The 26,169-nt window shown below is 42.2% G+C and overlaps 1 protein-coding gene across 2 annotated transcripts in view; it reads left to right on the top strand.

Annotated features, from left to right (window-relative positions):
* TPK1 (thiamin pyrophosphokinase 1) overlaps window positions 1–25,903 on the top strand; it is a 702,648-nt gene extending 676,745 nt beyond the window's left edge. For both annotated transcript variants that reach the window (XM_088461408.1, XM_088461407.1), the window contains one exon: window positions 24,931–25,903. In XM_088461408.1, the coding sequence (XP_088317534.1) occupies window positions 24,931–25,067 (137 nt within the window). In that variant the 3' untranslated portion in view covers window positions 25,068–25,903. The remainder of the gene's footprint in view (window positions 1–24,930) is intronic.
* Window positions 25,904–26,169: the final 266 nt, after the last annotated feature.

Here is a 26,169-nt window from a genome sequence, read left to right as displayed (position 1 = left end):
AACATTTGACGGCGCGGCGGCTGCAAATAAAATCGTTCCGGCGCCCCTGTTGCAGCTTTGCAGATGCACACATTTGCGCCTAACTCTGCATCAAGGCCTTATCTGCCAGTAGTTATTTCTTCTATTTGTCATATTTTCTTTGAAGAAAGCTAATTATAGAATCCTAAAATAGATTTCAAACTATACTTATTTCTACCAAATGCAAAATAGTCTCCGGCATTTTTCTGCTCATATAAATCTGCTACTTTTAAATACCAAATGTAACCGTAGCTGGGCTTTGCCGATGATTGTGGGTGGTGTGTAATTGAGTTCAGTTTGAGTGACACTTCGATTCTATTTGGGAAAAAAACACCATTACAGTTCTGTCACTTACATTTCTCCATAGCTAGCTGCTTGAGAAACATTTCTTCTCTCTTTTGTGCTGTCAGTGGCATACCTCATGTTATTTTTGAAATTTCAAAGACATTGGTGGAATGTAAGAGAACTCTAAGCTAGGTAATTAGCCACAAGAACAATAAGTGGAGCTTGCCTAATAGCAGCGAGCTCTTAAAGAGTGAACAACCCCCACATACAAATATAGCACAAAGACCTTCAATAACCATATACATATTGTAACTTAAATGAGATTCAAATATCTGTTACCCATCTAGAAACACCCGTCCCAATAAACACTTTCTTTGCTTTCTCACTACTCTTCACACTAGTGAAACAATTTATAAAATTAGCAAGATTAAAAGTAAACAATCATCTTTAATACTCTGTTAACATGGATCCTTTCAATTTAATTTTTTTTTGTCTCCTTACATGTGCTATCTCTTTTTTTTGATCTTATACTGTACTTGTATCTGTAACATCTGATACACACTGTACAATTATCTGTCAGATCATCTGAGAAGTTTACGATCTGATATAGAATTGTATAACGTGTACGCACGTAGTGTCTCCATTTATCTCAGGTAAATCGGTCTGATAGCATCTTCTCGGATGCTCATAAGATGCGCTAAATCTGGTCACAGTATTGTAAACATTTTGCAGTGTGTACTCTCTGACAGCCAATCTGCCAACAGATTTTATTTTCACTAGGCTGCCACTAATATATATATATATATATATATATATATATCAGAGGTTCCCAATCACAGTTCTCAAGGCTCCCCAACAGTTCATGTTTTAGAGATATCCATGGTTGAGCACAGGTGACTTAATTAGTACCTCAGTCAGTTTGATTTAACCACCTGTGCTTAACCATGGATATCACTAAAACCTGAACTGTTGGGGAGCCTTGAGGACCACGTTTGGGAACCTCTGATCTATATATATATATATATCTGTGCAGTGTGTACAGGGACAATTGTGCAGTGTGTACGCATTAATAACGGAGGTTTTCCTCGCAAAGAAAAACTGTGAGCTCTTGGCGTCTTAAGTAAAAATTGCGCCCAGCTTTATTCTCCTGCAGCCATTTAGGCGAATTGCAGCATTCAGAAGCTCGACTATTTAAAGTATGTGGTAATGCCTACCCGAGCTATAGGGATGCCCACTGCTGCCTTCTTATATCTATCCAACGTCACGCACCAGCGTAAACATCGGTAACATCGACGCAGATCGGGCAACCATGCAGCATATGCAGCAAGATTGACCTGTGTCAAACATGCTGTCTTTCCTGACATGCAGAGAGCTCTCACGCTGCGAAGGAGAGCGCAATTTCTAACTTATGCATGCCCATGAAACAGCGTTTAAACAATCAGACACACCTGTGTTTTCCTAACCACCTTTCTGTTACCTCCCCCAAATGCTGACTACCTGTCACTCACTCTGCAGATGAATCCTCCGTGCGTGCGTTTTCGCAAAACAATCGCTGCGCGTGCACAGTGTGACTTAGGCGCATGCGCATGGCAAATAATCGCACGATCGGCTTATATATCAGCATTGCGTACATCTCTGAATCAGACCCTCTGTATTTGAGAAATTGTGTCTTTAGCAGAAATGCTTCAGATTCCTGCCAGACAAAAGTCATAGGGTTTCAGCTGCACCTGTCACTCTCTGCAAATCAGTCCTGGAGAAACTGATCAGTGTTTTATCAAAAAGTTTTTCACCCCTGCACCATCTAGATAGCTGCTGCCAACTTACTTTAATCTGGCAGGAAAATGTCTCAATGTTTGATAGCACCATTAAAAGTATCATTGTGATAGTTCTTACTAACTTTTTTTTTATGGGATATTTGTATTTTATTCTTTATTCTCAAAAAGTTGGCATTAACTGAAACTACCACAAAATATATAGTGTAATATATGTAGTGCAGAAATGCAGGATTTCAGTTTATTATATTTATTCCCTGTGTAGTTTTCACTCCAATGTAAATATTAAAGAATGAGAAGATATTTGTATTATGATTTATAAGATTTTAGATAGCTGCATGATAATAACGCTACTAATTTTGCTTGCAGTTCATAATTCAGTACAGATCCACAGTTTGCTTTTTCTTCCTTGGAATACCTTTCTTTAGAATTTCCAACAGCTTTCCTATTGATTTGTTTGATAGGTGATACTCCAATACAACAGCTTGCTGGCGTTGTACACAGGGGCGTAGGGAGGGTGGATCCAGTGCGCGTCTAACCGGCAGCTGTCTAAGCTGATAGCTTGCCGGGTGCCAGCATCAGAGGCACTTCCGTCTTATGCCTTCCCCACTGCAACTGTGAACGCTGGCCTCTGGAGTGATCGGAGGCTAAGGAAGCCTCCATTAGCTTCAGAGGCCAGTGTTCCCAGTGATGCAGTGCGCGGGTGATGTCATGACATCACCTGCGCACTGAGGAACCTGCGCGGCCGCGCCTGCTGGATTAGTTTGATCCAGTCAGTGCGGCAGCAGGAACGACAGCCCAGATGACGGCCGTGATGGATCAGGTAAGTACTGGGGTGGGGGCACTACTTTAAGGGGCTGAACCACAAGGGCTCTACTTTAAAGGGCAGAAATACAGGGGCACTACTTTAAGGGGCACTACCTTAAGGGGCACTACATTTAGGGGCAGAACTACAGGGGCTCTACTTTAAGGGGAAGACTGCAGGGCACTACTTTAAGGGGCAGAACTACAGGGGTGCTACTTTGAGGGGCAGAACTACAGGGGCACTATAAGGGGTAGAACTACAGGGGCACTACTTTTAGGGGCAGAACTACAGGGGCACTACTTTAAGGGGCACAACTACAGGGGCACTACTTTAAAGGGCAGAACTACAGGGGCATTACTTTAAGGGGCACAACTACTGGAGGCACTGCATATGGGCACCACTACAGGGGGCACTGCATATGGGCACCACTACAGGGGGCACTGCATATGGGCACCACTACAGGGGGCAATGCATATGGTCACAACTACAGAGGGCCCTGCACAAGGGGTACAAGTACAGGAGTTATATGGAAGGAGGCTGGAAAGCTGGGGCAGGAGGATGGAGAGACAGGGGGAAGAAGGCAGAATATATTTAGCCCCCCATGCCCCACTTTGATGGTGCCTCTAATCTTTATTTTTATTTCTCTTTACTTTAATCACATATGGACCCGCCTCCTCCCTGGAACACTTGAGGGGGCGGGGGCGCCATAGCACTTGCTCCGGGCGCCCTGGCTACACGCTACACCTCTGGTTGTACGGCATAATGGGGTTGTGGCTGGACCTAACTGGTATAAAATATGGTAGATCAAAGAGATGGCAGACACAACTGTACAAGATTGACAATGGCCTGCACAGAGGGGATGTAGTCAGCATACCGGCGTGCGGGATGCCGGCAGTCAAAATACCGGCGCCGGAAGCCCGTCAGCTGGCATCTTGAAGGTAAATATCGGGGGTTAGGGGGAGGGTTAGGTTTAGGCACCGAGGAGGGAGAGGTTAACGTTAGGCACTAAGGGGGAATGGTTGGGCACCTGTGAGGGAGGGTTAAGGGTGAGGGTTAGTGTTGGCTTACTTACCTAGGGTGGTCAGGATTCTGACTGTCAGGATGCCATTGTCGGTATTCTGACCGCCGAGATCCCATACTCAACCTGCACAGAGGGATGACATAAATATTACATGCATATACATTCCCCATTATATTTTCTAAGTCATAGTGATAGGTCTGTTCTTCTGTCGCCTTGATTTCTTCATAGAAAACCACCTATTGGTTGGTTGACCTAAAGCCATCATATATTAATAATCACACTGAGGCAGCTGAGTAATATGCAATTGCAAAAGAAAGAAAATAAATGAGGGAATCCCGGTCTGGATACTGCTGTTATTTTATGTCATTTGTAAAGTGAATATATCTCTCTATCTACCCTACACCTGAGTAAAGTTTTTTTTAAATAGGCAATATTAGCCAATTCTCCATTCCTACAAGTGTGCCCCCAAAAAGAGTCCTTTGTTCTCTTTTCTCATTATTGGCTAATATTCAATTGCCTCATCAATACTGGCTGAGAGTGGTAAGGCTTAACTTACAGGGGATATGTGTATGTGTGTCCTGGCTTGGTATTCCACTTCTTTACAAAAAATTTAACATTTTAAAAATGTTAAAAAAACAGAATATAAATTTTCAAATATAAAAATCAATCGAAAAAATATTTTGTCGCAAGATGGCGTTAAGGTTTACTTACATGTTTCCAGAGAGGGTAATACCAGGGCCACAGTGAGCTTAGGACCTCATTCAGAGGCGCTCGCTCTGCATGAGGGCGGCCGCATCTAAAAAAAATGTTCCGGCCTCCTGGCCGCTCGCTAGGCTGGGGGTTACCACCCACAGCTTTAACGAGCGGCCAGGATGATGGTCGCGATGGTCAAGACCATCGCGACCATCGGGGCTTGCAACAAGACCCTTGTGGTAGGGTCTCGTCTGCCGCAAGCCCCAGAGAGCTTTCGGCTCTAATAGAGCTGGAAGCTCTCCCACTGACATCACTGGTGTCAGCATCAGAGGCACTTCCGTCTTGTGCCTTCCCCACTGCAACTGTGAACGCTGGCCTCTGGAGTGATCACTGGTGATGTCAGTGGGGCCGCCCACAAACAGGAGGCGTTCGCTTGGGAATGTCTGCGTTTGTGAAGCCACCCCCCGCCACGCCTACCAAACGTGGTGAGCTGTCGATCAACATCGACAGCCGCCCCTTTTGTAGTGAGTCCCGGAGCGAGAGAATTTCTCTCTCGCTCCGGGGCTTGCGCATGCGCAGTGTGGCCACTGCGCGTGCGCACAGCCAAACATCGACCCGCTTGCGAGCGGGTCTGAATGAGACCCTTAGTGTGTCTGGTGCCGACACCCAGGACGCGATGCCTTGGGGGCTGCAAGGCAACTGCTCCTGCCTATGATAGTGCTGCCCACCTAGCAATGTATTGCCAGCGCACCTGTCTCATGACAATGTCTCATCCCCGGGAGAGCTACACCACAGGGAGGAGCAACCGCAAATCAGCGTCCAATGAGCCCTCCGGTTTAAGAACTAGACCAACCAAGAAGAATAAGTTTCCAACTATATATAATTAGTTGAGGTGAGCTAATTTGAATATACTTTTTACATGTTAGGAGACCCATTATGGTCAATAAACAAGAGTTCTGAGGAAAATAATTCATATCAAACCAATTATACAGCTCCAGGCTTTACAGGCTTTTAAAGACATCATCTTATTTACTACAATGTGATAATTTAAAAAAGGATAAATATTTCCACTGTTTTTATTTATTTTTTTCATTTCTGCCACTATCTCAAACATTGGCAGTATATTTTATATTAAATTAAATGATGTAAGCTACAGTACCAATACATTATAAAGTGTGTGCATTCAGCAGCATTTTTTGTAGTATGGATAGATATACTGCACCTGCTGCATTAGCTGTGGCCGCTGTAGCATTTACTCATGTGTTGAAAAAATGGTAAAATGTATGTGTCTTTGGGGGTCAATTATTTAGGGCTACTTTGCGTTAAATCCATTAGCCATAACACTAAAACCACCTGCTTAATATTGTGTAGGTCCCCCTCATGCCACCAAAACAGCTCTGACCCTTCAAGGCATGGACTCCACTAGACCTCTGAAGATGTCCTGTGGTATTTGGCTCCAAGACATTAGCAGCAGATCCTTTTAAGTCCTCTAAGTTGAAGAGGGGGGGGGGTAACCCCCTATTGTTCCTCAGCACACTGAATTATACTTGCAACAATATATGAAGACTATATGGTAATAGAAATTCAGAGACATTGCATGCATTTGGAAGCTGCTAGGCCACATCACGGCTTCTCTGTCACTAACACTAAGGAGTTCACATCCAGGGCACAGAGCACCCCAAAAAACGTCCAGCCCAGTACCTCCCCAGGGCATCACACGAAAAATGGAAAATGAGTGACAGTGCAGTGTAAAGTATAGATGTGTGCGAGTAGTTAATAAGTGTTGAAAAAGGAGTTAAAATATATGTGGAAAAATTACATGAATAAAAAACAAACATAAAAGGTGATGTGAAAAGTAACTGTGTATTAAGTGGTGATGCCCTGAGGAGACCCAGCCAGAACAGCCTCGGGGGCCCTACGCCCAAACGCTCACCCCAAATGTAATATATATCAATTATAAGGCCTCATGATAAAGGCACATATATATTTTATCAAATGTAAGGCCTCATGATAAAGGCACATAGATAAATGCATCCAAATTGAGAGCCAGCTTACCTGGGAGTCACCCCTGGAAACTCAAAACTAGCACTACTAGAACCAGCATGCCTTGCTAATGCTGGCTCATTCATGCATCTCATGACAACAATCAAAAAATGGCAGCTGCTCAAACAATCTGGCAGTACTTTTCAGGTGCATGAAAGGGAGGGGTCGTACCATGTAGAAAAAGGGGGGTTTAACCCCCTATTGTTCCTTAGCACACGGAATTAGACTTGCAACAATGTATGAAGACTATATGGTAATAGAAATTCAGAGACATTAGTTGCATGCATTTGCAAATATATGGGAAGCTGCTAGGCCACGTCACGTCAAGTCCTCTAAGTTGCAAGGTGAGGCCTCCCTGGCTTGGAAATGATTTTTCCAGGACATTCCACAGATACTTGATTGGATTGAGAGCTGGTGAAATTGGAGGCAAAGGCCCTGATTCAGACCCGCTCGCTCGACCCCTTCTGGCCGGTTGCTAAGCTGTGGGTGACCACCCACAGCTTTAGCGAGTGGCCAGGTGATGGTCGCGATGGTCCCAACCATTGGGCTTGCGACGAGACCCTTGTGGTAGGGTCTCATCTGCGCAAGCCCCAGTGAGCTTCTGGCTCTAGTAGAGCCGGAAGCTCACTACTGACATCACTCGTTATGTCAGCAGGGCCACCTCCAAACGGCAGGCGTTCCTTCGGGGACGCCTCCGTTTGGCAAGCCACCCCCCCGACCCGCCTACAAAACGGGGCGAGCTGTCAATCAACATCGACAGCCGCCCTGTTTGTAGCGAGCCCCGGAGCGAGTGAATTTCTCACTCACTCCGGGGCTTGTGCACGCCGCGCGTGTGCACTGCCCGGCCATCGAACCGCTTGCGAGCGCTATGCGCTTGCGAGCGGGTGTGAATCAGGCCCAAAGTCATCACATCGTACTCTTTGTCATGTTCTTCAAACTATACCTGGACAGTTTCTGCAGTGTGACAGGGCACATTACCCTTCTGGAAGAGTCCACTGACATCAGGAAATACCGTTGTCATGAAGGGGTGTACTTGGTTTGCAACAATGTTTAGGTAGGTGGTACGTGTCAAAGTAACAAGCACATAAATGCCACAACCCAAGATTTCCTAGTGGAACATTGTCCAGAGGATCACACTGCCTACACCAGCTTGCTTTCTTCCCATAGTGTATCCTGGTGCCATCTCTTCACTAGGTAAACAATGCTCACGCACACAGACATCCACTTAATGTAAATGAAAACATGATTCATCAGACTTGGTCACCTTCTTCCATTGCTCCATGGTCCTGTTCTGATACTCATGTGCTCATTGTAGGCACTTTTGGTGGTGGACAGGGGTTAGCATGGGCTGTGGCTATGCACAGACAGCTGTGATGCACTGTGTGTTATGACATCTTTTTATCATAGCCAGCAGTGGATGCCCCAGAGGTGGGGCTGCAGCTCAGTCCAAAATTCAAATAGGGGCGTCACACCAATTGCCACCCAAAACGCTGCCAAACATCGATGGCTGGAACTCACTGACAATTGGTGTGGCTCACCTATTTTAATTTAGGCCGAGCTGTAGCCCCACCTCTGCGGCCACCACTGATCAGCATTAACTTATTCAGCAATTTGTGCTACATTAGCTCTTCTGTGGGATTGGACCAGCCGAGCTAACTTTCGCTGCCCAAGTGCATCAATGATCCCTGAGCACCCATGACCCTGTCGCCGGTTTACCGGTTGTCTTTCCTTGGACCACCTTTGGTAGGTTCTAACCACTGCATAATGGGAGCACCTCCACAAGACCTGCCATTTTGGAGATGCTCTGACCCAGTCATCTAGTCAACACAATTTGGCCCTTGTCAAAGTCGCTCAGATTCTTAAACATGCATTTTATTCTGTTTCCAACACATCAACTTCAACAAATGAATGTTCACTTGCTGCCTAATATCACCTTCACAGCTGCCAATGTAATGAGATAATCAATGTTATTCACTTCACCAGTCAGTGGTTTTAGTGTTATGGCTGATGGGTGTATATATGTAAAAGACACCAACATGAAACCAAAAAATTTATAGGAGCAGAGAAAATGGAACCAAATCATTCCGTTATATAGAAGGGAGAGAGGGTTCTCAAGGTGTGCACCAAATTCATAATTATGTTGTACCAGGGATCAATCACTTAAAACAAATTGGGGTCCTACCTCACTTTTTCTGGGTAACATCAGAACTTACCTCTCCACATGCCCCTTAAATGCCCCTCAGACCTCCCCAAGTGTTACTTATGTTCCATCAGACATCTCAACATGCCCCTTATGTGTCGTCAGACCCCTCCACATGTTCCTTATGTGCCATCAAATCCATTTAGATGCCCCTTGTCAGGACACCAGGGGTTTGTTGATTCATGTTGGAGCTCGTTGGGCTATCTGTATGTGCAGGAGGGTGAATGAAGCTGGCTGCTTAATTATGCTATTCCTTATGCAGGCCACTAGGAGTAGCAGATTATTGATGCTGCAGAGTGATTAGCAGAACAGGTGCAGGATAGCCAGTAGCCTTAGCAGTAATTAGGATATACTAGAGTAGACTGCTATTATACTGGAACTAAAATTCAGGAGCACAGTTGAAGCAGGCTGCAGGAAACACTGGAATGGTGGACTGGGCGGATAGTGCTGTCCCTCTCCAAGGGAGCTAAAATGCCTGCTCATCAGAGAAGAGTTACCTGTTTCTGATCCCTCCCTGGTGGGATGCAACTCACGTTCTTCTCCTCTTCAGTGTACTATTAAGGACTCTTTATAATGATTTTACAGGCCCAACAAGCACCTTAACCATTACACTGTTTTACCAAAGCATGATAAATGTATACCGGAAAGATTCCTGGACTGCACACCCTAAATAGATATATAATGGGAGGTGCTACCTGATGAGACTAATTGCAGGCACGGAAACAGACAAATCTCAGGTGCACAACTCCAAATTATTGATAATATATAAATGCAATAACATTTTGCAATCAATAGAGGTTTTTAGCATAATCATGGCCAAGGTTATGGGCATACCCACCATATCCAGGTAACCTCTTTAGGGTAGGTCCCTAATATACTAGGGTTCAAATCCAGAGCGCTAGACACCCCCAAACTAGCCCAGCTAAGCCACCCCAGGGCACCGCCATAGTAAGAAATGTGCAGTGTAAAAAAGATAGTTAAGAGCAGCCACAGCTGCATATAAAGAATGAAAATAAAAAAATTAAGTACATGTATAATAAACAAACAGTGAAGGGTTAAAATGTGTTATAAAAGAAAGAATGTGTTATAATGCGATGCCCTGAAACAGATCAACCAAAGCAATCTAGGGGGACCCACGCCCCAAAAATGAACCAAAGTTGCACTACAGTATATAACTTGTACAACTTACCTAGAATTGTGCCTAATACCAGTGTGCATATACATTACCAGACTCCATCCTTTTAAACCAATAAGGAAGGGTGCTAATCCAGACTAAGGGCGTCTCCTTTCCCTCAGGTGTGCAATAAAGCACATTAAATTGAGTATATGGGAAAGATTCCTGGACTGGACACCCTAAATATATATATATCAGTGGCAAACGCAGGATTTCTAGAGGGGGGTTTCCAAATGTTTGATTTTAGAGTGAGTGTGGCCAGTCCATGAAAAGGGTAGAATTACCACTTATCCAGCTTTAAAATGAGTCATACAAAGTGTATTGTGTGTCATAATTCCAGCATATACAGGACCAGAGATAACAGTAAGCCATTAGATGTGGCGGTAGGGCCATCCTGCCTGAGCTGAATGTTTTTATATTACATGTGGGCACCATTCCAGGGCATGGGAGCAAGTCCGGGAGTCTGGGGGAGCAGAAGAAGAACCTAGCACTGCCCTGGACATATATGTAAATATTGGGCTCTATAGCAGTGCATCCCTAACAGTGCATGTTTTCCAAATCCCCTAATTGGTGCACAGGTCATTTATTACTAGCTGATACATGTTAAAAGATCCATAGGTGGTGCTATTTATTTCATTTATGATACTGAGAAGAACATACAGCGCTAGTAAAATTCCATTATATTACTATTTCTATTGTGGTCATGGTGTGGGCTGGGGAGGGGGGTTTCCAGTCAGACGGAAACCCCCCCTGCGTTTGCCTATGTAAATAATGGGAGATGCTACCTGATGAGACTAATTGCAGGCAGAGCCGTAACTAGACTTTTTGGTGCCCTGTGCCAGAAAGAGCATTGGCGCCCCCCTCATTTTTCAAAGGGACATAATTCACCCAAAAAAGGGGAATGGCCTCATGGGGAAGGGCCAGGGAAGGGATAGGAGAGGCCAGTAGATGCTGGGGATGAAATAAGAGGAAGCTACAAGTGAGAAGGATGATAAACTGAAAATTGACAGGTCCAAACAGCGCCCCCTGACCTCTGGTGCCCTGTGCGATGGCACCGGCCGCACTACCCTAGCTACGGCCCTGATTGCAGGCACAGAAACAGACAAATCTCAGGTGCACAACTCCAAATCCTCACCAAATCAGCAGACAAGAGGGACATCAGAAATAATCCAAATCAAGTACACTGAAACAAATCAGAATTAAGGATTGTTGGAGCACAGGTAGTGAACTGATTTTATAGACAGTGCAGTTTAAAATATAGTGCATTTGACTACATAAGCAGTCACATGCCCCCCCTCCCCCCCACACATACTCTTTACATTGCTGTCAGGGCTGCAAGCTCCATTCCAAGAAGAAAAGAAAGCTGGAATCATGGGCAGGAGGAGAACCCTAGCAGTGGTGACCATCAGACCCTGTAAGAGATTATCAGGCGCCAAGTTCGGATCTGGTGACCCCTAACATTTAACTTTTATCTTAAGCATTGGGGGCAATTCAATTGAATGAGATTTGAATAGCGCCGGGAAGGGGTTTGATTTGCCCTTACCGTGCCCTGCACTTAGCTGGGAGATACCGGTTATCGGTATACTGGTTATCACGTCTTTAGCCGGGTGTTTAGTCACGGTAACCAGCATTCTCCGACTTGTGCCATGCCGGCCGCGATGCTGATAGCACCGCGGTAAGCCGGAAGACAGCATCATGGCCGGCACTTAAGTCGTGATTTCTGCTCACACCTCAGGAGGGTGTGAGCAGAAAACCGCTAGTCGGAGTTAACAGAGTTGTCATTTGAATAGCTCCGGGAAGAACTCCTTCCCAGCGCTATGTACATTGCACTGAAATTAAAATCGCCCCATTGAGATGCTTTTACTTCTTCTAAACTTTCTCTTTGCTTTTAGTCTTTGCTGTTTCGCTTGCTTCATGTTTGTCTGTCTGTCACCGGATACCAAAAGAGAATATTGTGCTACTAAATGTATAACATGAAGTCGATTGCAGAAACTCTTGTGGAAGTTTTTTGTTTATCATTCTAAAATAGACTTAAATAAAAAAAATTAAATCTGTTATGTGACCCCTGTGATTGTTGCAATAACATCAGCAAATAGAACTTTGCATGTATATGAATTCCCCTCCTGGAAAAGTGCTGATAGAGTGGCTAATGTGCTGAAATCTTCAGAAAATATGAAGTCGAGAACCAATGCCGTTCAATAATGTTATCCTGATAGGAGTTCAAAAACTGTGTCAGAATTTGATCAGTCGTCTTTTTTTTTCCCCTGCTAAGCTGTCAGATGTACAGCAAGGCTGCTTATAATAAACCACTCGCCAGGAAACTCACTGCTGAGAAAGGACTTCATTTTTTTTCAATTGTAATGGCTTGCATGACCAAAGGGAAATATACTGCAGCACTCTCTTATCGTATTCCAGTTTAAAGCGAATGCAATATTTCTTTAGGCACCGTAAAACTGGCTTTTATTTTTAAGACCTTGCATAATGAAGTTGTTTGTTATGGACTATGGAGTTATGTTTGATTAAAGCTTACCCTGTATAATTTCAAGATTATGCTGCAGCCACTTATCATACTTGTGCTATCCAAATTCTGCCTCCACTGCAGAGAGCAGGGAAATATATGCAGGGGTCTACAGAAGTGGCTATGTGCTAAGGAACATGGGTGTTGCTTGTAATATTACCGTGACAATGTGAAATGATGTTGTTACAGTACATGTTCCCTGTAAAAGGTATACTTAGTATCTTAGTAGGTTACAAACCTTGGTAATAACTACAGGAGTTCTTATCTAAATCAGTTACGTGACCTATGATTCTAAACGGGTTGGGTAGGGGATGCTGGCACTCAAGATCCTGGCGCTCATCCTGACTGGGTTACAATCCCGACACAAGCAGGTAGGTACACTACCCTTCCCCTACCCCTTCTCCCAGCGGTCAGGATGCTGGCGTCTGGATTCTGGCTGTTGGCATTCTGCGCGCTGGCTTCCCGAAAGCCGGGATCATGACTACATCCCTTCTAAACATATGTAGCCAAATGCTGAGTTTACCATATGTGTGTTTCCGGTACGTATGTTGCACTCTGCATGATCTGAAACCAAGTGCATGCAAGTACGGGCAGCGTGAAATCAAACGCATTTCAGTCACATCTACTCTTATGTCATAGGAGGCGTATTATTTTCGGTGAGGGCATGCAGAGTGAAGTGTAAATAGGCCAGGCGTATCACTCACACCAGTATAGGCTGGAGCACGTCTGGGCTGCTGCTGCTGATGATGAATATCAAACAAAGCTTATGAATAGGGGACGGGTGTACCTCAGAGATACATACAACCCTGTATACTGGCAAATATACGCAGTTGTGCCCATGCATGCAATGTGGGAGCACCTACGGCTGATTTGCGTTCAACTCAGCATCCTGAGATGGCGATAATGGCACAAGTATTGCAGCAGTAGTACAGTATTTCTTGTACTGTCAGGGCACTAGATAACTATGCTTACCCATACCCATGCAGTGGCAAGGTGTAGTTATTATGTATGAATCCTGGTGGTAACCATTTGTTGTGCTAAGTAAAGCACAAAAAAAAGTCTCTATGAAAGCACTCAATTTCACTGACAGTAGGGATTTTAGCCTTTTGATAAATATGCCCCTTTGTGCTTCTACTAGCAAGGCATTTTTAAAAGCAGACTGTTGCAGGGATGTGCAGTTAGGGGAGGCAGAGCCTCTCCTGTCACACTCCCAAGATTTTATATAAAAATGATTAGAATAATACAAAGAAGATATTTATAACTTATAAACATCATCTTTGTTTATTATTGTAGTCATTTTCATAGTTAACATTCACCAGCTTTGTGGAGCTCCCTGGGACTGCAGGAAGACAAGAGATGAGGCAACAACAGCTCAGCCTCACTTCTGTATAGTCACACACGGCTTGCAGAGCTGGGGGCAGGGCCACACCATGGGCAGTAAGCTGCACAGAAAGAGAGCTAATAGAGACATGCCTCGTAGTATGGGGGTGTGCCTTAAGCACTGATGGACACCTTGGATGTGTCATTGACCAGGAATGCATTACAATGTTTAGAGATCAGAGCTTAGTCAGCAGCAGGAGACGACACAGTGATGCAGGTAGAAGAATCAATGGACACTGAAGCTTAGTGTAGTGAGGGGAGAGTTACATTGAGTAGGGGGTGAGACAAGCTCCCAGCACTCAGACTCATCTCCATGTGTGCCTCCCCAGCCATTGAACTCACCACACGTCACTGCACCTTGTAGGTAATATGCCTGGGCAGCCACATGACAATGCTGGGTTTTGTGCCTAATGTTTGGGACTTTTTTTTTTTTTTCGCAGAATTATCTTTGCTTCACTCTTCATACGCCCCCTATAAACACGCTGCTTAGTATCACTCTGGTATATAAAGTGTTAACTCTTACATTTTCAAAAAATATTAAATATTGGAAAGTGTACATAAACAAATAGTGAGGCGCTGCCTAAAGCCATGATGCTCTGGAAACCCGGTCTACTGTCTATGTGACTGAGTGAAAGGAATATTCTATTGGTTGGATGCTGTGAGTATGTAGCCCATTGATGCAACCGATGTCACGTGGGTACGGAACTCCCCAGCTCTAGACTCCCGCTCACGTGACATGGCGCGATCAGACACATACTTACAAATAAGGTAATTAAAAGGTTTTTAGATTCATCTGTCTCCGATTAATATTAGGATCTATTAGAACTGTGTGAGTCTCCTTTTTATATGATCTTATGTGATTTATTAGGTGTATTATTATGCTTCTTAATTAAACATGGGTACAGGTGCATCCTTTCATCTCTAAACGAGAGGGGGTATTTATACATGCCAATGTGGATCATAATCTACACTGCATCTGAGAAAGCTGTCTGTGACAGGAAAACGCGTCAGTCCACCACCAGAGGATTGCTTTATATTTGCTGGACCATCCACTGCACACTATCTCTTGAAAAATACTTTATTCCAACAAAGAACTATTTAGTATTCTTATGATTGAATTATATGTGTTTGATGAGTATATTTCAGATTGCACATTGTGCCTAATAAATGTATTTTTGTATTCTCTAAAGGTTGGTCACAGTTTTTATTTAACACATTAGTGTAATTATATAGTCTTGGCCCGTATAATCTAATTTATTTTTGATTTCTTTAATTTGCCACCTTATGATGCCAATATAGATAAGACAAAATAAATGCAGTTCTTATATTATCTAGTATTCCTTATCATACACATTACAGAAAGAGACATATACACACACAGTTATATACAAAAGACATAGTTATGCTGTACACCCATGACTCACAGGACCATAGTCCATGGTTACAAATATATACTTTACCTAGTGTCCTTGTGGCATCAGTCAATATCTTCACTTTCAGGGACAGTCTTTAGACGCCTAATATTATGAAAACACATTATTAATCCTCTGCTTTTGCCCTCGTCAAAAGAGAAACTGAGGGACACAATTTATTCATAATAAATCACATCACTGCAAAAACCCAGTTTCGTGGAAAAGATGAAACTGTGATTGCTGGATTAAGAGTCTGGTCTGGAAAAAGAAGTAAATAGTTGCTGCAGAATATACTGTAATATTAGTGCCACTCGTGACATCAGAATACTCCAGATATAACCATATATATTAGATATCATATTGCTTATATGTATTACAGTGTGTGTGTTAAAATAAATATTAAACAAACTTGAGGGCCTTGCTTGTGTGCCTATGTGAGTCTTCTACTTTGCAACAATCCTAAACCAAGGGTTCCCCATATTTTTTATTATGCTTCCCTCCCACAATCTAAGGCCCCACCCGTTTCCCAAAAACATACTTCCTATACTAAAAGCTGCTAGTTATGCACATAATTATACATAGTAATACAGAAAACATAGTTTTATGTACATACTTGCAAACATTTTATTCCTCAAGAAAATGGAGATTTATACAAACTGATTGTTATCCTAAACACGCACTTCCCTTATTCTCCCCATACAATTCCCAGCCCTTCTCTGTCCAGAACCTTCTCCTCCTCTATGCAATCCCATCAGTTCCACAGTACACTCTCCTTTGCATATATTGTGTGAAATGCAGTGATACCCAGACATCAGTTGGCCAATTAGTGATGGACCTTACTTTAGAATGACGTCTCTGCTATCAGAGTTCAAGGTAGGCAACTCACTTCATAACCCCTTGCCACTAGTCCTTGTTGTCAACTACTTTTGCCATCAATGGCAGAGAACCAATGGTTCTTTGCCATCAATGGATGAGCAGGAGCCAATTATGTTTTTTTATTTTTTATGGCAGGATGGAGCTTAGCCCCGCCGCCCCAGCGCCGCTAAGCCCCATCCCCAATTTTTATTGGCATGCGGCCCGGCGAGCCATCGGCAAACGTGACCATAGAGGGTGTTCAAACTATAGTTAGTTTAGTCTGTGTGCCATCGATGGTTATCACCGATGGTAACCATTGATGGCCATCCCTAACTGGAAGGCAATATAAGAGATTAGAAAAAAGGAAACCACTCTTTCGTGCATTTAGATGCAGCCCTCTTCAACAAAATCCAAGATGTCACCCTAAATCTTCTTAAGGACAACAAGAGAGAAAAATGGGCTTGGATGAGGGCGCTTCTAATAGGGTTAGAATGTCTTCGTAGTGTAGAATGCAGTGAAGGGGAGGATGGTGTATTGGAGGGTTTAGGTGTTTCTTGTTGGTCTTTCTTCCTCTCCAAAGTAGGGATATATGGAAGGAAAAAACAAAAAAGTACAATGTGTGGTACTGTACCAAAGGGGATGATATATCAAAAAAATTAACTCAAGAAATCCTTAATCCCATACCACCAGATGGTGCATAAAGTTATTAAATTGTGTAGGGAGACAGGTTCAGTGAATCACCTTTAGGGGAATCGTGTGTCATGAGAATTAATTCCCCCTGCCCAAGTGAAATAGATATAATAGAGGGGGGCCATACCCCACTCACTCTGAATAGAGGTATATTCAATCATATAAAGGTATCTTTATAAGCAGGTGTACCATACTCACAACTAAGGTGGATGTTATACTCCTATAAGGGTATCTTTGGATATACAGCAAATACCGGAAGAATTCTGTGTTCACTCCAAAATTCCAATCAAAAGGTATTTTATTAGAATAAAAAAAGAATTAAAAAAATCACTTCAAAATAGCAACTTTCTAATTCCTGGTTTCCGTGAATAAAGGTACACATAAGATGTTTCAGAAACTCAATAACCTCCAGATAAGTTACAGAGAAAATTTGTACCTTTATAGAAAGTCCATAGGGGATGTAAGCAATGAGTCATCCATATGAATAAGTCCCTTAAACCATCTCTCCCTCTGCTGCTTTATGTACCCTCAAGACTTCTCCTATTGGTGGGGGCGGGGACTGACTTAATTGAAGGAACTCGCTAACTAACACATCAATGGATATAAGTGAAGCATTGCTGTATATCATATCTTCATTAGAAAGTGATAATATAAATAAAAATAGAAAATTCCAAAGATAAAGATTAAAAATTAAAACCAAAATTTGCGTTTCCGGCTATTGGAATGCACGGACTTCCGCCGAAGTGGTGTAGTGGAGGTCCATGTGATATAGTACCTGCATAAATCCAGTAGGCTTTGCCGCTACGCGTTCCAAATGCCAGAACTTCAAACTGCTTCCGCCGGGAGTAAAGCAACGGCAATCATGTAGTGGGAAGGTGCTCTAGTGTTCAGTCTGCCGTCACGTTAGTCACATGTACTGATAGTATGGACTAATACTGCATTCTCTCTTTAAAACGGTCTCTGGAATACCTAAGATACTACATATAGGCTAAGCCTAAAACAAAATGGTAATTAATATCTAAATAAGGGAAAAGGGAATCTATATATAAATAAACCCAATAAAAATGCCATTCCTGATCAGTATCAACTAAAACATACGTCATAAAAAACTTATGAAAGCATAAAATATGTCAATAAATACCAATATATCCTATAAAGAGAGTTATATACACCTCGGATAATGTAAACAGAATCTGAAATCCCAATAAAAATATATGTATAAATATTAAAAATCCAGAACGTATAAATTTGGAGAAGGAGCGGAACCAGTACGGGAACAGCCAAAGGCCCTGATTCAGAGCCGGTCGCTCTGACAGAGTGCTTGCGATCGGGTCTGAATCAGACCCTCAGTTCTAAGGTTTGGATAAAGAGAAATAAAAAATACAGAAAAGATCTGTATAAAAAAAAAAATATATATATATATATATACAGTGTGTGTGTGTGTATATATATATATATATATATATATATATATATATATATATGATATACAAATGATCTTTGCTTTAGAATGTAAGCTCTCACGAGTAGGGCCCTCTTCCCCACATGCTTCTCCTCCCCCCTACGTATAGTATCATTTACTCCTAACTCCCCACAACGGCACCTAACACCTGGTTGCTCATGTCCTGCTGCTTGTGTTATGCAGCTATGTTTATAACCATGTCCTTGTCCTGCATTGTTTTGTATTACTATTAACTGCTTTTCTTGTGTGCTCATTTATGCTGCGGAACCTTTGTGGCGCCATATAAATAAAGGATAATAATAGTAAAAATAAAAAATTAAATTAAATATATCCCAAGCAATATAATGTAAAAACACTTCTAAAAGACCTAAAAACTTGGAAAAAGAGATGAGTATGTGTGTCTGTGATATAATGAAGACGGAGAAAGTGACAATCATCTCGAAAATGGCTCTCATCTCTGCTTTAGCCAGCCTGATGTCTTCATCATTCTTACGCCATGCTGATGGAACTAATAGGATACCGCAAAAAAGACACAATCTGTGTAGGGTTGCAATTATGGCAGGTGGAAAAAAGGGTTGACACGCTATGCATAGAGAGGCCCTTCTTTATATTTTGGACATGTTCCCCTAATCGGTCCTTCAGTTTCCGACAAGTCCTACCGATATATTGTTTGTTGCAACTACACTCCAATAAATAAACAACATTTTTACTGTTACATGTAATAAAATGTTTGATTTTATATTTTGTCCCATTTGCAGTAGAGATGTATATATAAGAGAGATGTTTTTACAGAAAGGGTAATAAATCCATGGAATACTCACCCAGCAACTGTGATGGGGACTCTTACAATAAAATAATTAAAGAATGCATGGAACAAACGTATTTATATGTATAAGACATAGATAAAATAAAGGTTAAAAAGTAAAAAAAAAAAAAATCTGAGAAAGCATAAATAAATAAATAAACTTCCCCCTCCACCATCCCTCCGAAAATAGGTATAAAAACAAATGCACCCACACAAAGGGCGGAATGGACCTGTAGATGCCTTACTAACAAATCCTCTGTTTGTCTGTTAACCATTCTCAGCCAGCATAATGTTTAATGAAGCTTTGCTCTGCAGTTTTGCAGTATGCAGCTTGCACCTGGCGAATATTTGACAAAACATCTTCATAGATTGCTCCTGCTGACTCTGCATATCTCAAGATAATAAATTAGGCCACAAGATGGATTTATCTAAATTGTTAAGACTCTTCTGTGCTGAATCCGCATATTTAAAACATTATTTCAGTTTGCAAGGCTTTAATGAGGACCAAGGATGTGGTTTTATACAATGTGCATGTTGAACGCCAGAGGTTAAGAATCATGTTGTGTATTTAACACTTTTCATAATTAGTATTTTTTTTTTAATGCTAAAAAACAGATGGCTGTTGGAAGTAAGTCTAAAATTCATGCATTTAAAATCAGAAGTAAACATCACAATAATGATTACATCATAATTATACATGGTTCACTATTGGCAGCATGGTAGCATAGTGGTTAGCATATATATATCTATATATCTATATATATATATATATATACATCAGGGGCAGAACTATGGGAGACAATGGAGGCGCCTGCCGCCGGGCTCCAGCTCTGAAGGGGCACCTCCTCCATTGTCCACAACATATTCACCCCACTTAGGGCTGTAACTATATACCCGGAGTGTACCGTCATGGCCGCCCAGTACATGGCAGCCCTTCCCGGCACCTGAGAAGCCACCATACACTAGTGGAGAGCTCCATGTCAGACCATTAGCTGCTGCCTTCATCTATCTATAGCCTGTCTGCATGCGCATTGTTACATTATAGTGTCAGCGGCTGTGACATGGGGGGGGCAGGGGGCACCAAATTATAGCTTGCCTTCGGGCGTCCGGGATGAACTTACGCCACTGATATACATACCTCCCAACTGTCCCGCTTCCAGCGGGACAGTCCCGTTTTTATGGGACTGTCCCGCCCGCGGGCCGCAGTGTCCCGCGTTGGGGGGGAAGTTGGGGAGAGCACACCCGCTGCTCTGCCTAGCAGAGCAGCGGGTGTGCAGAAGGTGAACAGATGCCGTGCGCATCGCACGGCATCTGTTCACTAGCGTAGGGAGAGCCTGGGGGGCTGCCCAGCATCTCGGAGAGTGCTGGGCACGCCCCCTATAGTGACGAAAACGGGAGGAAGCCGCGAGGCTCCGCCCCGTTTTCATTTGACCCCGCCCCTTTACGGAAGCCCCGCCCCTTTTTTGGGCGCTGTCCCCCCTTCCCATCTCTAAAAGTTGGGAGGTATGTATATATATATCTTATCTCTATCTTGGACTGCAGATGTTTCACACCTAGGAAACAGATTAAGTAGAAGCTGATTGGTTGGCACTTTCTCTCTGCCATTTTACAGGCTGTATTTCAAAGATGACAGAAGCTAATTGGTTGGTACTTTATCTCTCTCCAAGGCCTGACACATCTCCCTCTTGATCTGAGGTAGTTCAAATAGGTAAAAAACAGAAAAAGAAAATGAGTAATCCCCTTAAATAATGGCCCAACTGCATGCTGATAAACATAAAATGTTTAAAAGCTGGAGTCCCTGTAAGTATCTGTCACTGATTAATCAATTACAATAACATCATATTCACACACTGACTAGTTTGTTTTGCCATAAAACAAATTGCTCTTTTAAAATTAGCAGCTACATTACTGCTTCTCGCAGGCTACTACATTTGGGCCAGGATGCGGGAACTTTACAGATGCATATGGGAGTCACAGTGTAGGCCCCGTGGCCTTGAGCAGTGGAATTGCTAAATTCTCAAACAATTGGGTACCCGACCTCACAGCTGGGCCAGCCACGTTTACTGTTGCTGCTGCCACGTGCACAAGAGTCACGAATAAGAGGAAAACTTGTTGATTGCAGGTAACATGGTGCTAATAAGTGCAAGTTATGCAGCATTTTATCTGAAATAAGTAGAAAACAAAAATATTAAGAAAATAATACAAATAATAATGAACCAGGTCCTGTTCATAAATGATAAATAAGTATTTTATGCTTGTTTTAATGTTAACTGTGTGAAATAGAGTGCCTGTCCCATGTCTGATTGTGATGCAATCTATGTATATCTGTGTATATCTTCATCTTCAGCGGGCTGGATCCATGTAGTTCTCTGTCTATTCCTAATGCCAGTTCTTAGCAAGGATCGCTATTGCGTACGCAGTGGCCTATTGTTGCGTACCGTGCATGCGTATGCGAAGACTCCACTACGATCGCACTGCAATCACGGAGACCACGCAGAGCCATAGTAGAGTGATTGACAGACAGTGAGCATTTTGGGGGGGTGACGGGGGGGGGGAAGAAACTCAGGCTGCCTGACCGCTTGAACGCCGTTGCATGGGCGTGCATAAATTAGCCATTGTGATTGCAGATGCTGTGTTGAGTACTTACTGCGTGCAACAAAGTTAGCAATTTCTAAGTAAGGTCAGGGCTGCTGTAATTCTGCGTGAGGGGCAAATAGTACTTGATGTTACGGATGTTTATGAAGGTTTGCAAAGTATTATGGATGTAAGATAGCGGTAGTGGGAGGCAGTGGGCGTCTCTATGCTGGCAGTATGACGGCTTTGCGATAGCGATCATTAGCATATTTTTGCAGCAGACCTGCGTGCAGTTACGGAGCTGCGATTGCAATAGTGATCCTTACTGAATCAGGCCCACAGTCCACAGAAAAAGAAGAATCTGCAAGGAAAGAATGTGTCTAGCAAGTGATTAGACAGAGGATAAGGTGTGTATCATGCTTACCTACTCTACAATGTCTATCAAGTCCTGATTTGGGGATTTGATGTAGACGGATGACTTTATACACTCAGGGCCTGGTTCAGCAAGGAACGCAGTTGCTAATACGCACGCAATCAAACGATTGTTGCATACTGCGCACGCAGAGACTAAGAATCACGTTGTGGCATTTAACACTTTTCATAATTATATTTTAAAGCTTAAAAACAAATGGCCGTTGGATGTAAGGCTACAAATCATATATGTTGTGAAAGAGTGGAAATATCACTTCAAAGTCCATCCTAATAACAATTTCCATGAAAGATGTATTGCCCCAGTATGAGGGGGTGTGGGCATACATATGTGTGGAAATTTTGGGCGCCCTCGGTAGATGTTGTGCCTCTTTTGTGGCTTTTCCCTTATGGGTAGCCCCCTGACTCGCCGGCCTACTGCCACTTCAGTTCAGCTTCTTCATTCATTTCAACTTTTTATCTTCAGTCTAAATTACTGCTGTCTTACATTAAAGCAGTGGTTCCCGATCTGTGCCCCGTCACCTCTGCATTAAGGGATTGGGGAAATATTGGGTCCTTATTACAGATATGGCTTTTTTGGGTTCAATGGCACAAAAGATGTAGGTGGGTGTACATTATTGTGTAATATCTAAATGAGTCTAATGTAAACAGAAATGTATAGTTATTGTGACCAGTGCACTGTGCTGTGTATGGTACTAAAAATGGGATGCGGTCACTATCCCAACTGCTGGGATTCCGGCAGTCAGAATGGCAACGCCGGAATCCTGACACTTGCCAGAATCCCGGCGCCTGCATCCCGAATGTAAGTAGCGTGGTTAGGGGGAGGACTAGGGTTAGGCACTAAGGGGGGAGGGTTAGGTTTAGGGTGGGGGAAAGGGGAGGCTAGGTTTAGGCACTAGGGGGGAGGTTAGGTTTAGGCACTGGGGAGGGAGGGTTTGGATACCGACCAACAAAGTGTTGGTACTGTAACCCTGTCGGGATGCCAGTGTTGAGATTCTGAACATCCCAAGTGATGTTTGTATTATGGGCCTGATGCCGCCGTTACTACGTCTGTGTACACAGTGGATGAGCGAAAATATGCGAATTTGACAGACGCCAAGGTTTGTATTGAGACGTCCACCTGCGGTTTTGCAAATCCAAACATCTGTGTACAAAGTCGCAGCATCGGTCGCAGGTCTTTCTATAATCGGTCTTCTGAGTAACCCTATGGCTGTAGGAACTGAATCGCCAGAGCCAATGAAAATGGTTGCGACACATCAGTGTTTTCTTATCCCAATCCACGTTACCGCCTGAGTAAAAAGTCACAGCGAGCGACTATGACGCATGCGCTGGGCGACTTCACCCCATGCGCAGTTTACCGATAATTGCTCAACTCTATTATTATCGGCATAGCGTGTAACTCTGCATCAGGCCCAGCTTTAGAAAATGTCGGACTGTTAGGTAGTTGTTTCCTTATACACAGGCTGTGAAATGACTGAATAAATACTGTAGGGATAGAGGAGTGTTATAACATAAAGAAGTCAGGAATTTATTAGAGCATGTTCCTCTCGATCACTGCTGGATCAGACTGAGCAATCATTAAGGTCACTGTGAGGATATACAAGGTACTCTGCAGTATAGTGACAGGGACTTGGTTTAAGAAGTCAGTTCTTTTCTGTCTGCTATATCAAATGTAGTCAGGCATTTATTTTTGTAAGCTGTAAAATGACTAACAAAAGAAGGTGAACTGTGCCTCCTAGTGGCCAAATAAAACATATGCCGAACTTAGCCTTAAGTATTGCATTGCTGGCCGTTTTCAATGGTATAGGATAGTTATATATGTGATCAGAAACACTGAAAAATAAGAGTGGATAAATTAATCTTCTAATGACGCAATCTGAAGGTTTTTCATGATTTTTAGTTTGTAATAAGAGCACAAGAAGAACCTGTAGTAACTGCTTAGGGTGATAATGCTGCTACAGCCCAATGCCTAGTGTAATATACCTACTAGACAGCTGAACACTTACCTATAATGTTAGATAGGTATACACATCACACACTGTGATACAGATAATTCAGTACCTATCTGAAACAAAGTACGAACAATCTTGTGGTAGGAACCTTGCGCTGTAAGGTGGATCTAACCTTCTTCATCCACATTTAGTGGTGCAAATGCAATATTGTGACATTGACACATGATTCAGTGCTGCCTGGGACTGGGGGTGTGTATTTCACCATTGTCTCTGTTCTCTTCAGATGACATTTATATACTATATCTATATATTTAGAGACCAGCAGTAGCAGCACATAAAATATCCCTAGATCCCTTAAGCATGGCAAAAAGAAATCTACAGCTTCCAATGAGTTGTAACTAGAGTAATTGTATAATTTTTTTCCATTTTATCCACTACAGTGACATATGTAGGTCATTCAGACCATTTTAGCATCACTAACTATTATCTATTGTAGAAATAAGAATGACGTGTGTAACATTATTTTCTAATTATAAAAAGTTCACTTTTACAGATTTGTTTCAAAATTTCTAAAAAGATAAAAATCTATTTTGAGCGTGACGATTATTGTAAGCCTTATTTCAGAGCAGCTTGTAACATCTTGTTCATTTGAACACAGCAATACAATAACACAGCATGAAGAAATGGCTCCTTGCGGAACATTTTGTCCACTGCTGATAATATGGAAATGTTCTTTCAGCTTGTCCAGTTCAAGTAAAACATAATATTATAACTCCCTGTGCAATAAAACTATTCTGTAACAGTATGGGATAGTTGAAAGTTAACATCTTATGTCTTTTCAGCTGCTGGAGTGTTGAAGTTTGGAACTTTGGTCAGCACATCAAACACCTATGATGGCACTGGTGTTGTGACGGTGGAAACGGACAGTGCTCTAATATGGACCATGGGCATCGATACAAAGAGCGATGAACAGAAATAGAGATTGGGTCTCACCAGCTGCACATCTAAGGATAACACGTTTGCTGAAAAATGTCAAATGCATTGGTCCTAAAGTAATCTGAAGAATAGCTCTTTACAGGACAAACTTTATTAAACTGACACATTCAATATCAGCCAGTCTGTCCCAATGATACGTTTCTCACTTTTATTCACAACTGCATAGGTAAAAGTTGAATAGGTAAACTTCTTTATAAACCTCTATGCCTATGTATATATGCACCCACTATTTCAATTATATATGAATCTGTAACTATATTAGTAATCACCTAGGAGTTTTGTTACCGAAAATACCAGGTGACTACTAATCTCTGTAACAAATTATAGCAAAGGGTGCATTATGTCTTATACTGTAGTACACATTTACCTAATGAGCACAACTAAATCAAAACTCACTGTTTATACAAATAACATCACTTGTGCATTAGTGTATATATATAGTCACAAGAAGAACTTCCATATTAAATGAACTTGTTAACGTTCCTTGCCTATTAACATTAGTTTACCAGTTCTTTAAAAACATTTTTGTAAGTCTTCTCTTACAGGATTTTTTAAAGTATCTCGATGATGGTTTCTATGTCACTATGAAATTATACTTTTATAGACCACAAAGAGTTTTGTTTTTCTGTACACAATTTTACAAAAGTGTGTAAAGGTTTACAGCTGATAAAGAGCAGAGCTGCTGTTTTGTTACTATATCAAATAGGTATTATCGTAAAAATGCCTTTTTTTTCTTTTTAAGTCATGTATGGAGTGCAGCTAAATTCAATGTATCATGAATAATGCTTAGCCATTGTTTCCTACATCCTGTCTTTTTGTTACACAATACATGTTCCTTTGTCACTTTTAGTGCATCATTTGTTTATATACATTATAATAAATATGGATAAGTGCCTAAAAGATGCTTGGACCAGTGTTTGAATTATTTGTGTCTAAAATGATTTAAATGAAATAGACATTTTAGAAAACATAATTTGTTTCATTGTATGCTAATATATTGCACCATTCACATGGTCTTCACAATATTCAGTTGGCTCCCTGTATGCAGATTTTAGAATTTTATCTCTCAACGTCATTTATTATCT

This window comes from Taudactylus pleione, unplaced genomic scaffold (genome assembly GCF_031769625.1).
Source record: "Taudactylus pleione unplaced genomic scaffold, aTauple2 ptg001044l, whole genome shotgun sequence".
Lineage (NCBI taxonomy): Eukaryota > Metazoa > Chordata > Amphibia > Anura > Myobatrachidae > Taudactylus > Taudactylus pleione.
This window is presented reverse-complemented; position numbering and strand designations above follow the sequence as displayed.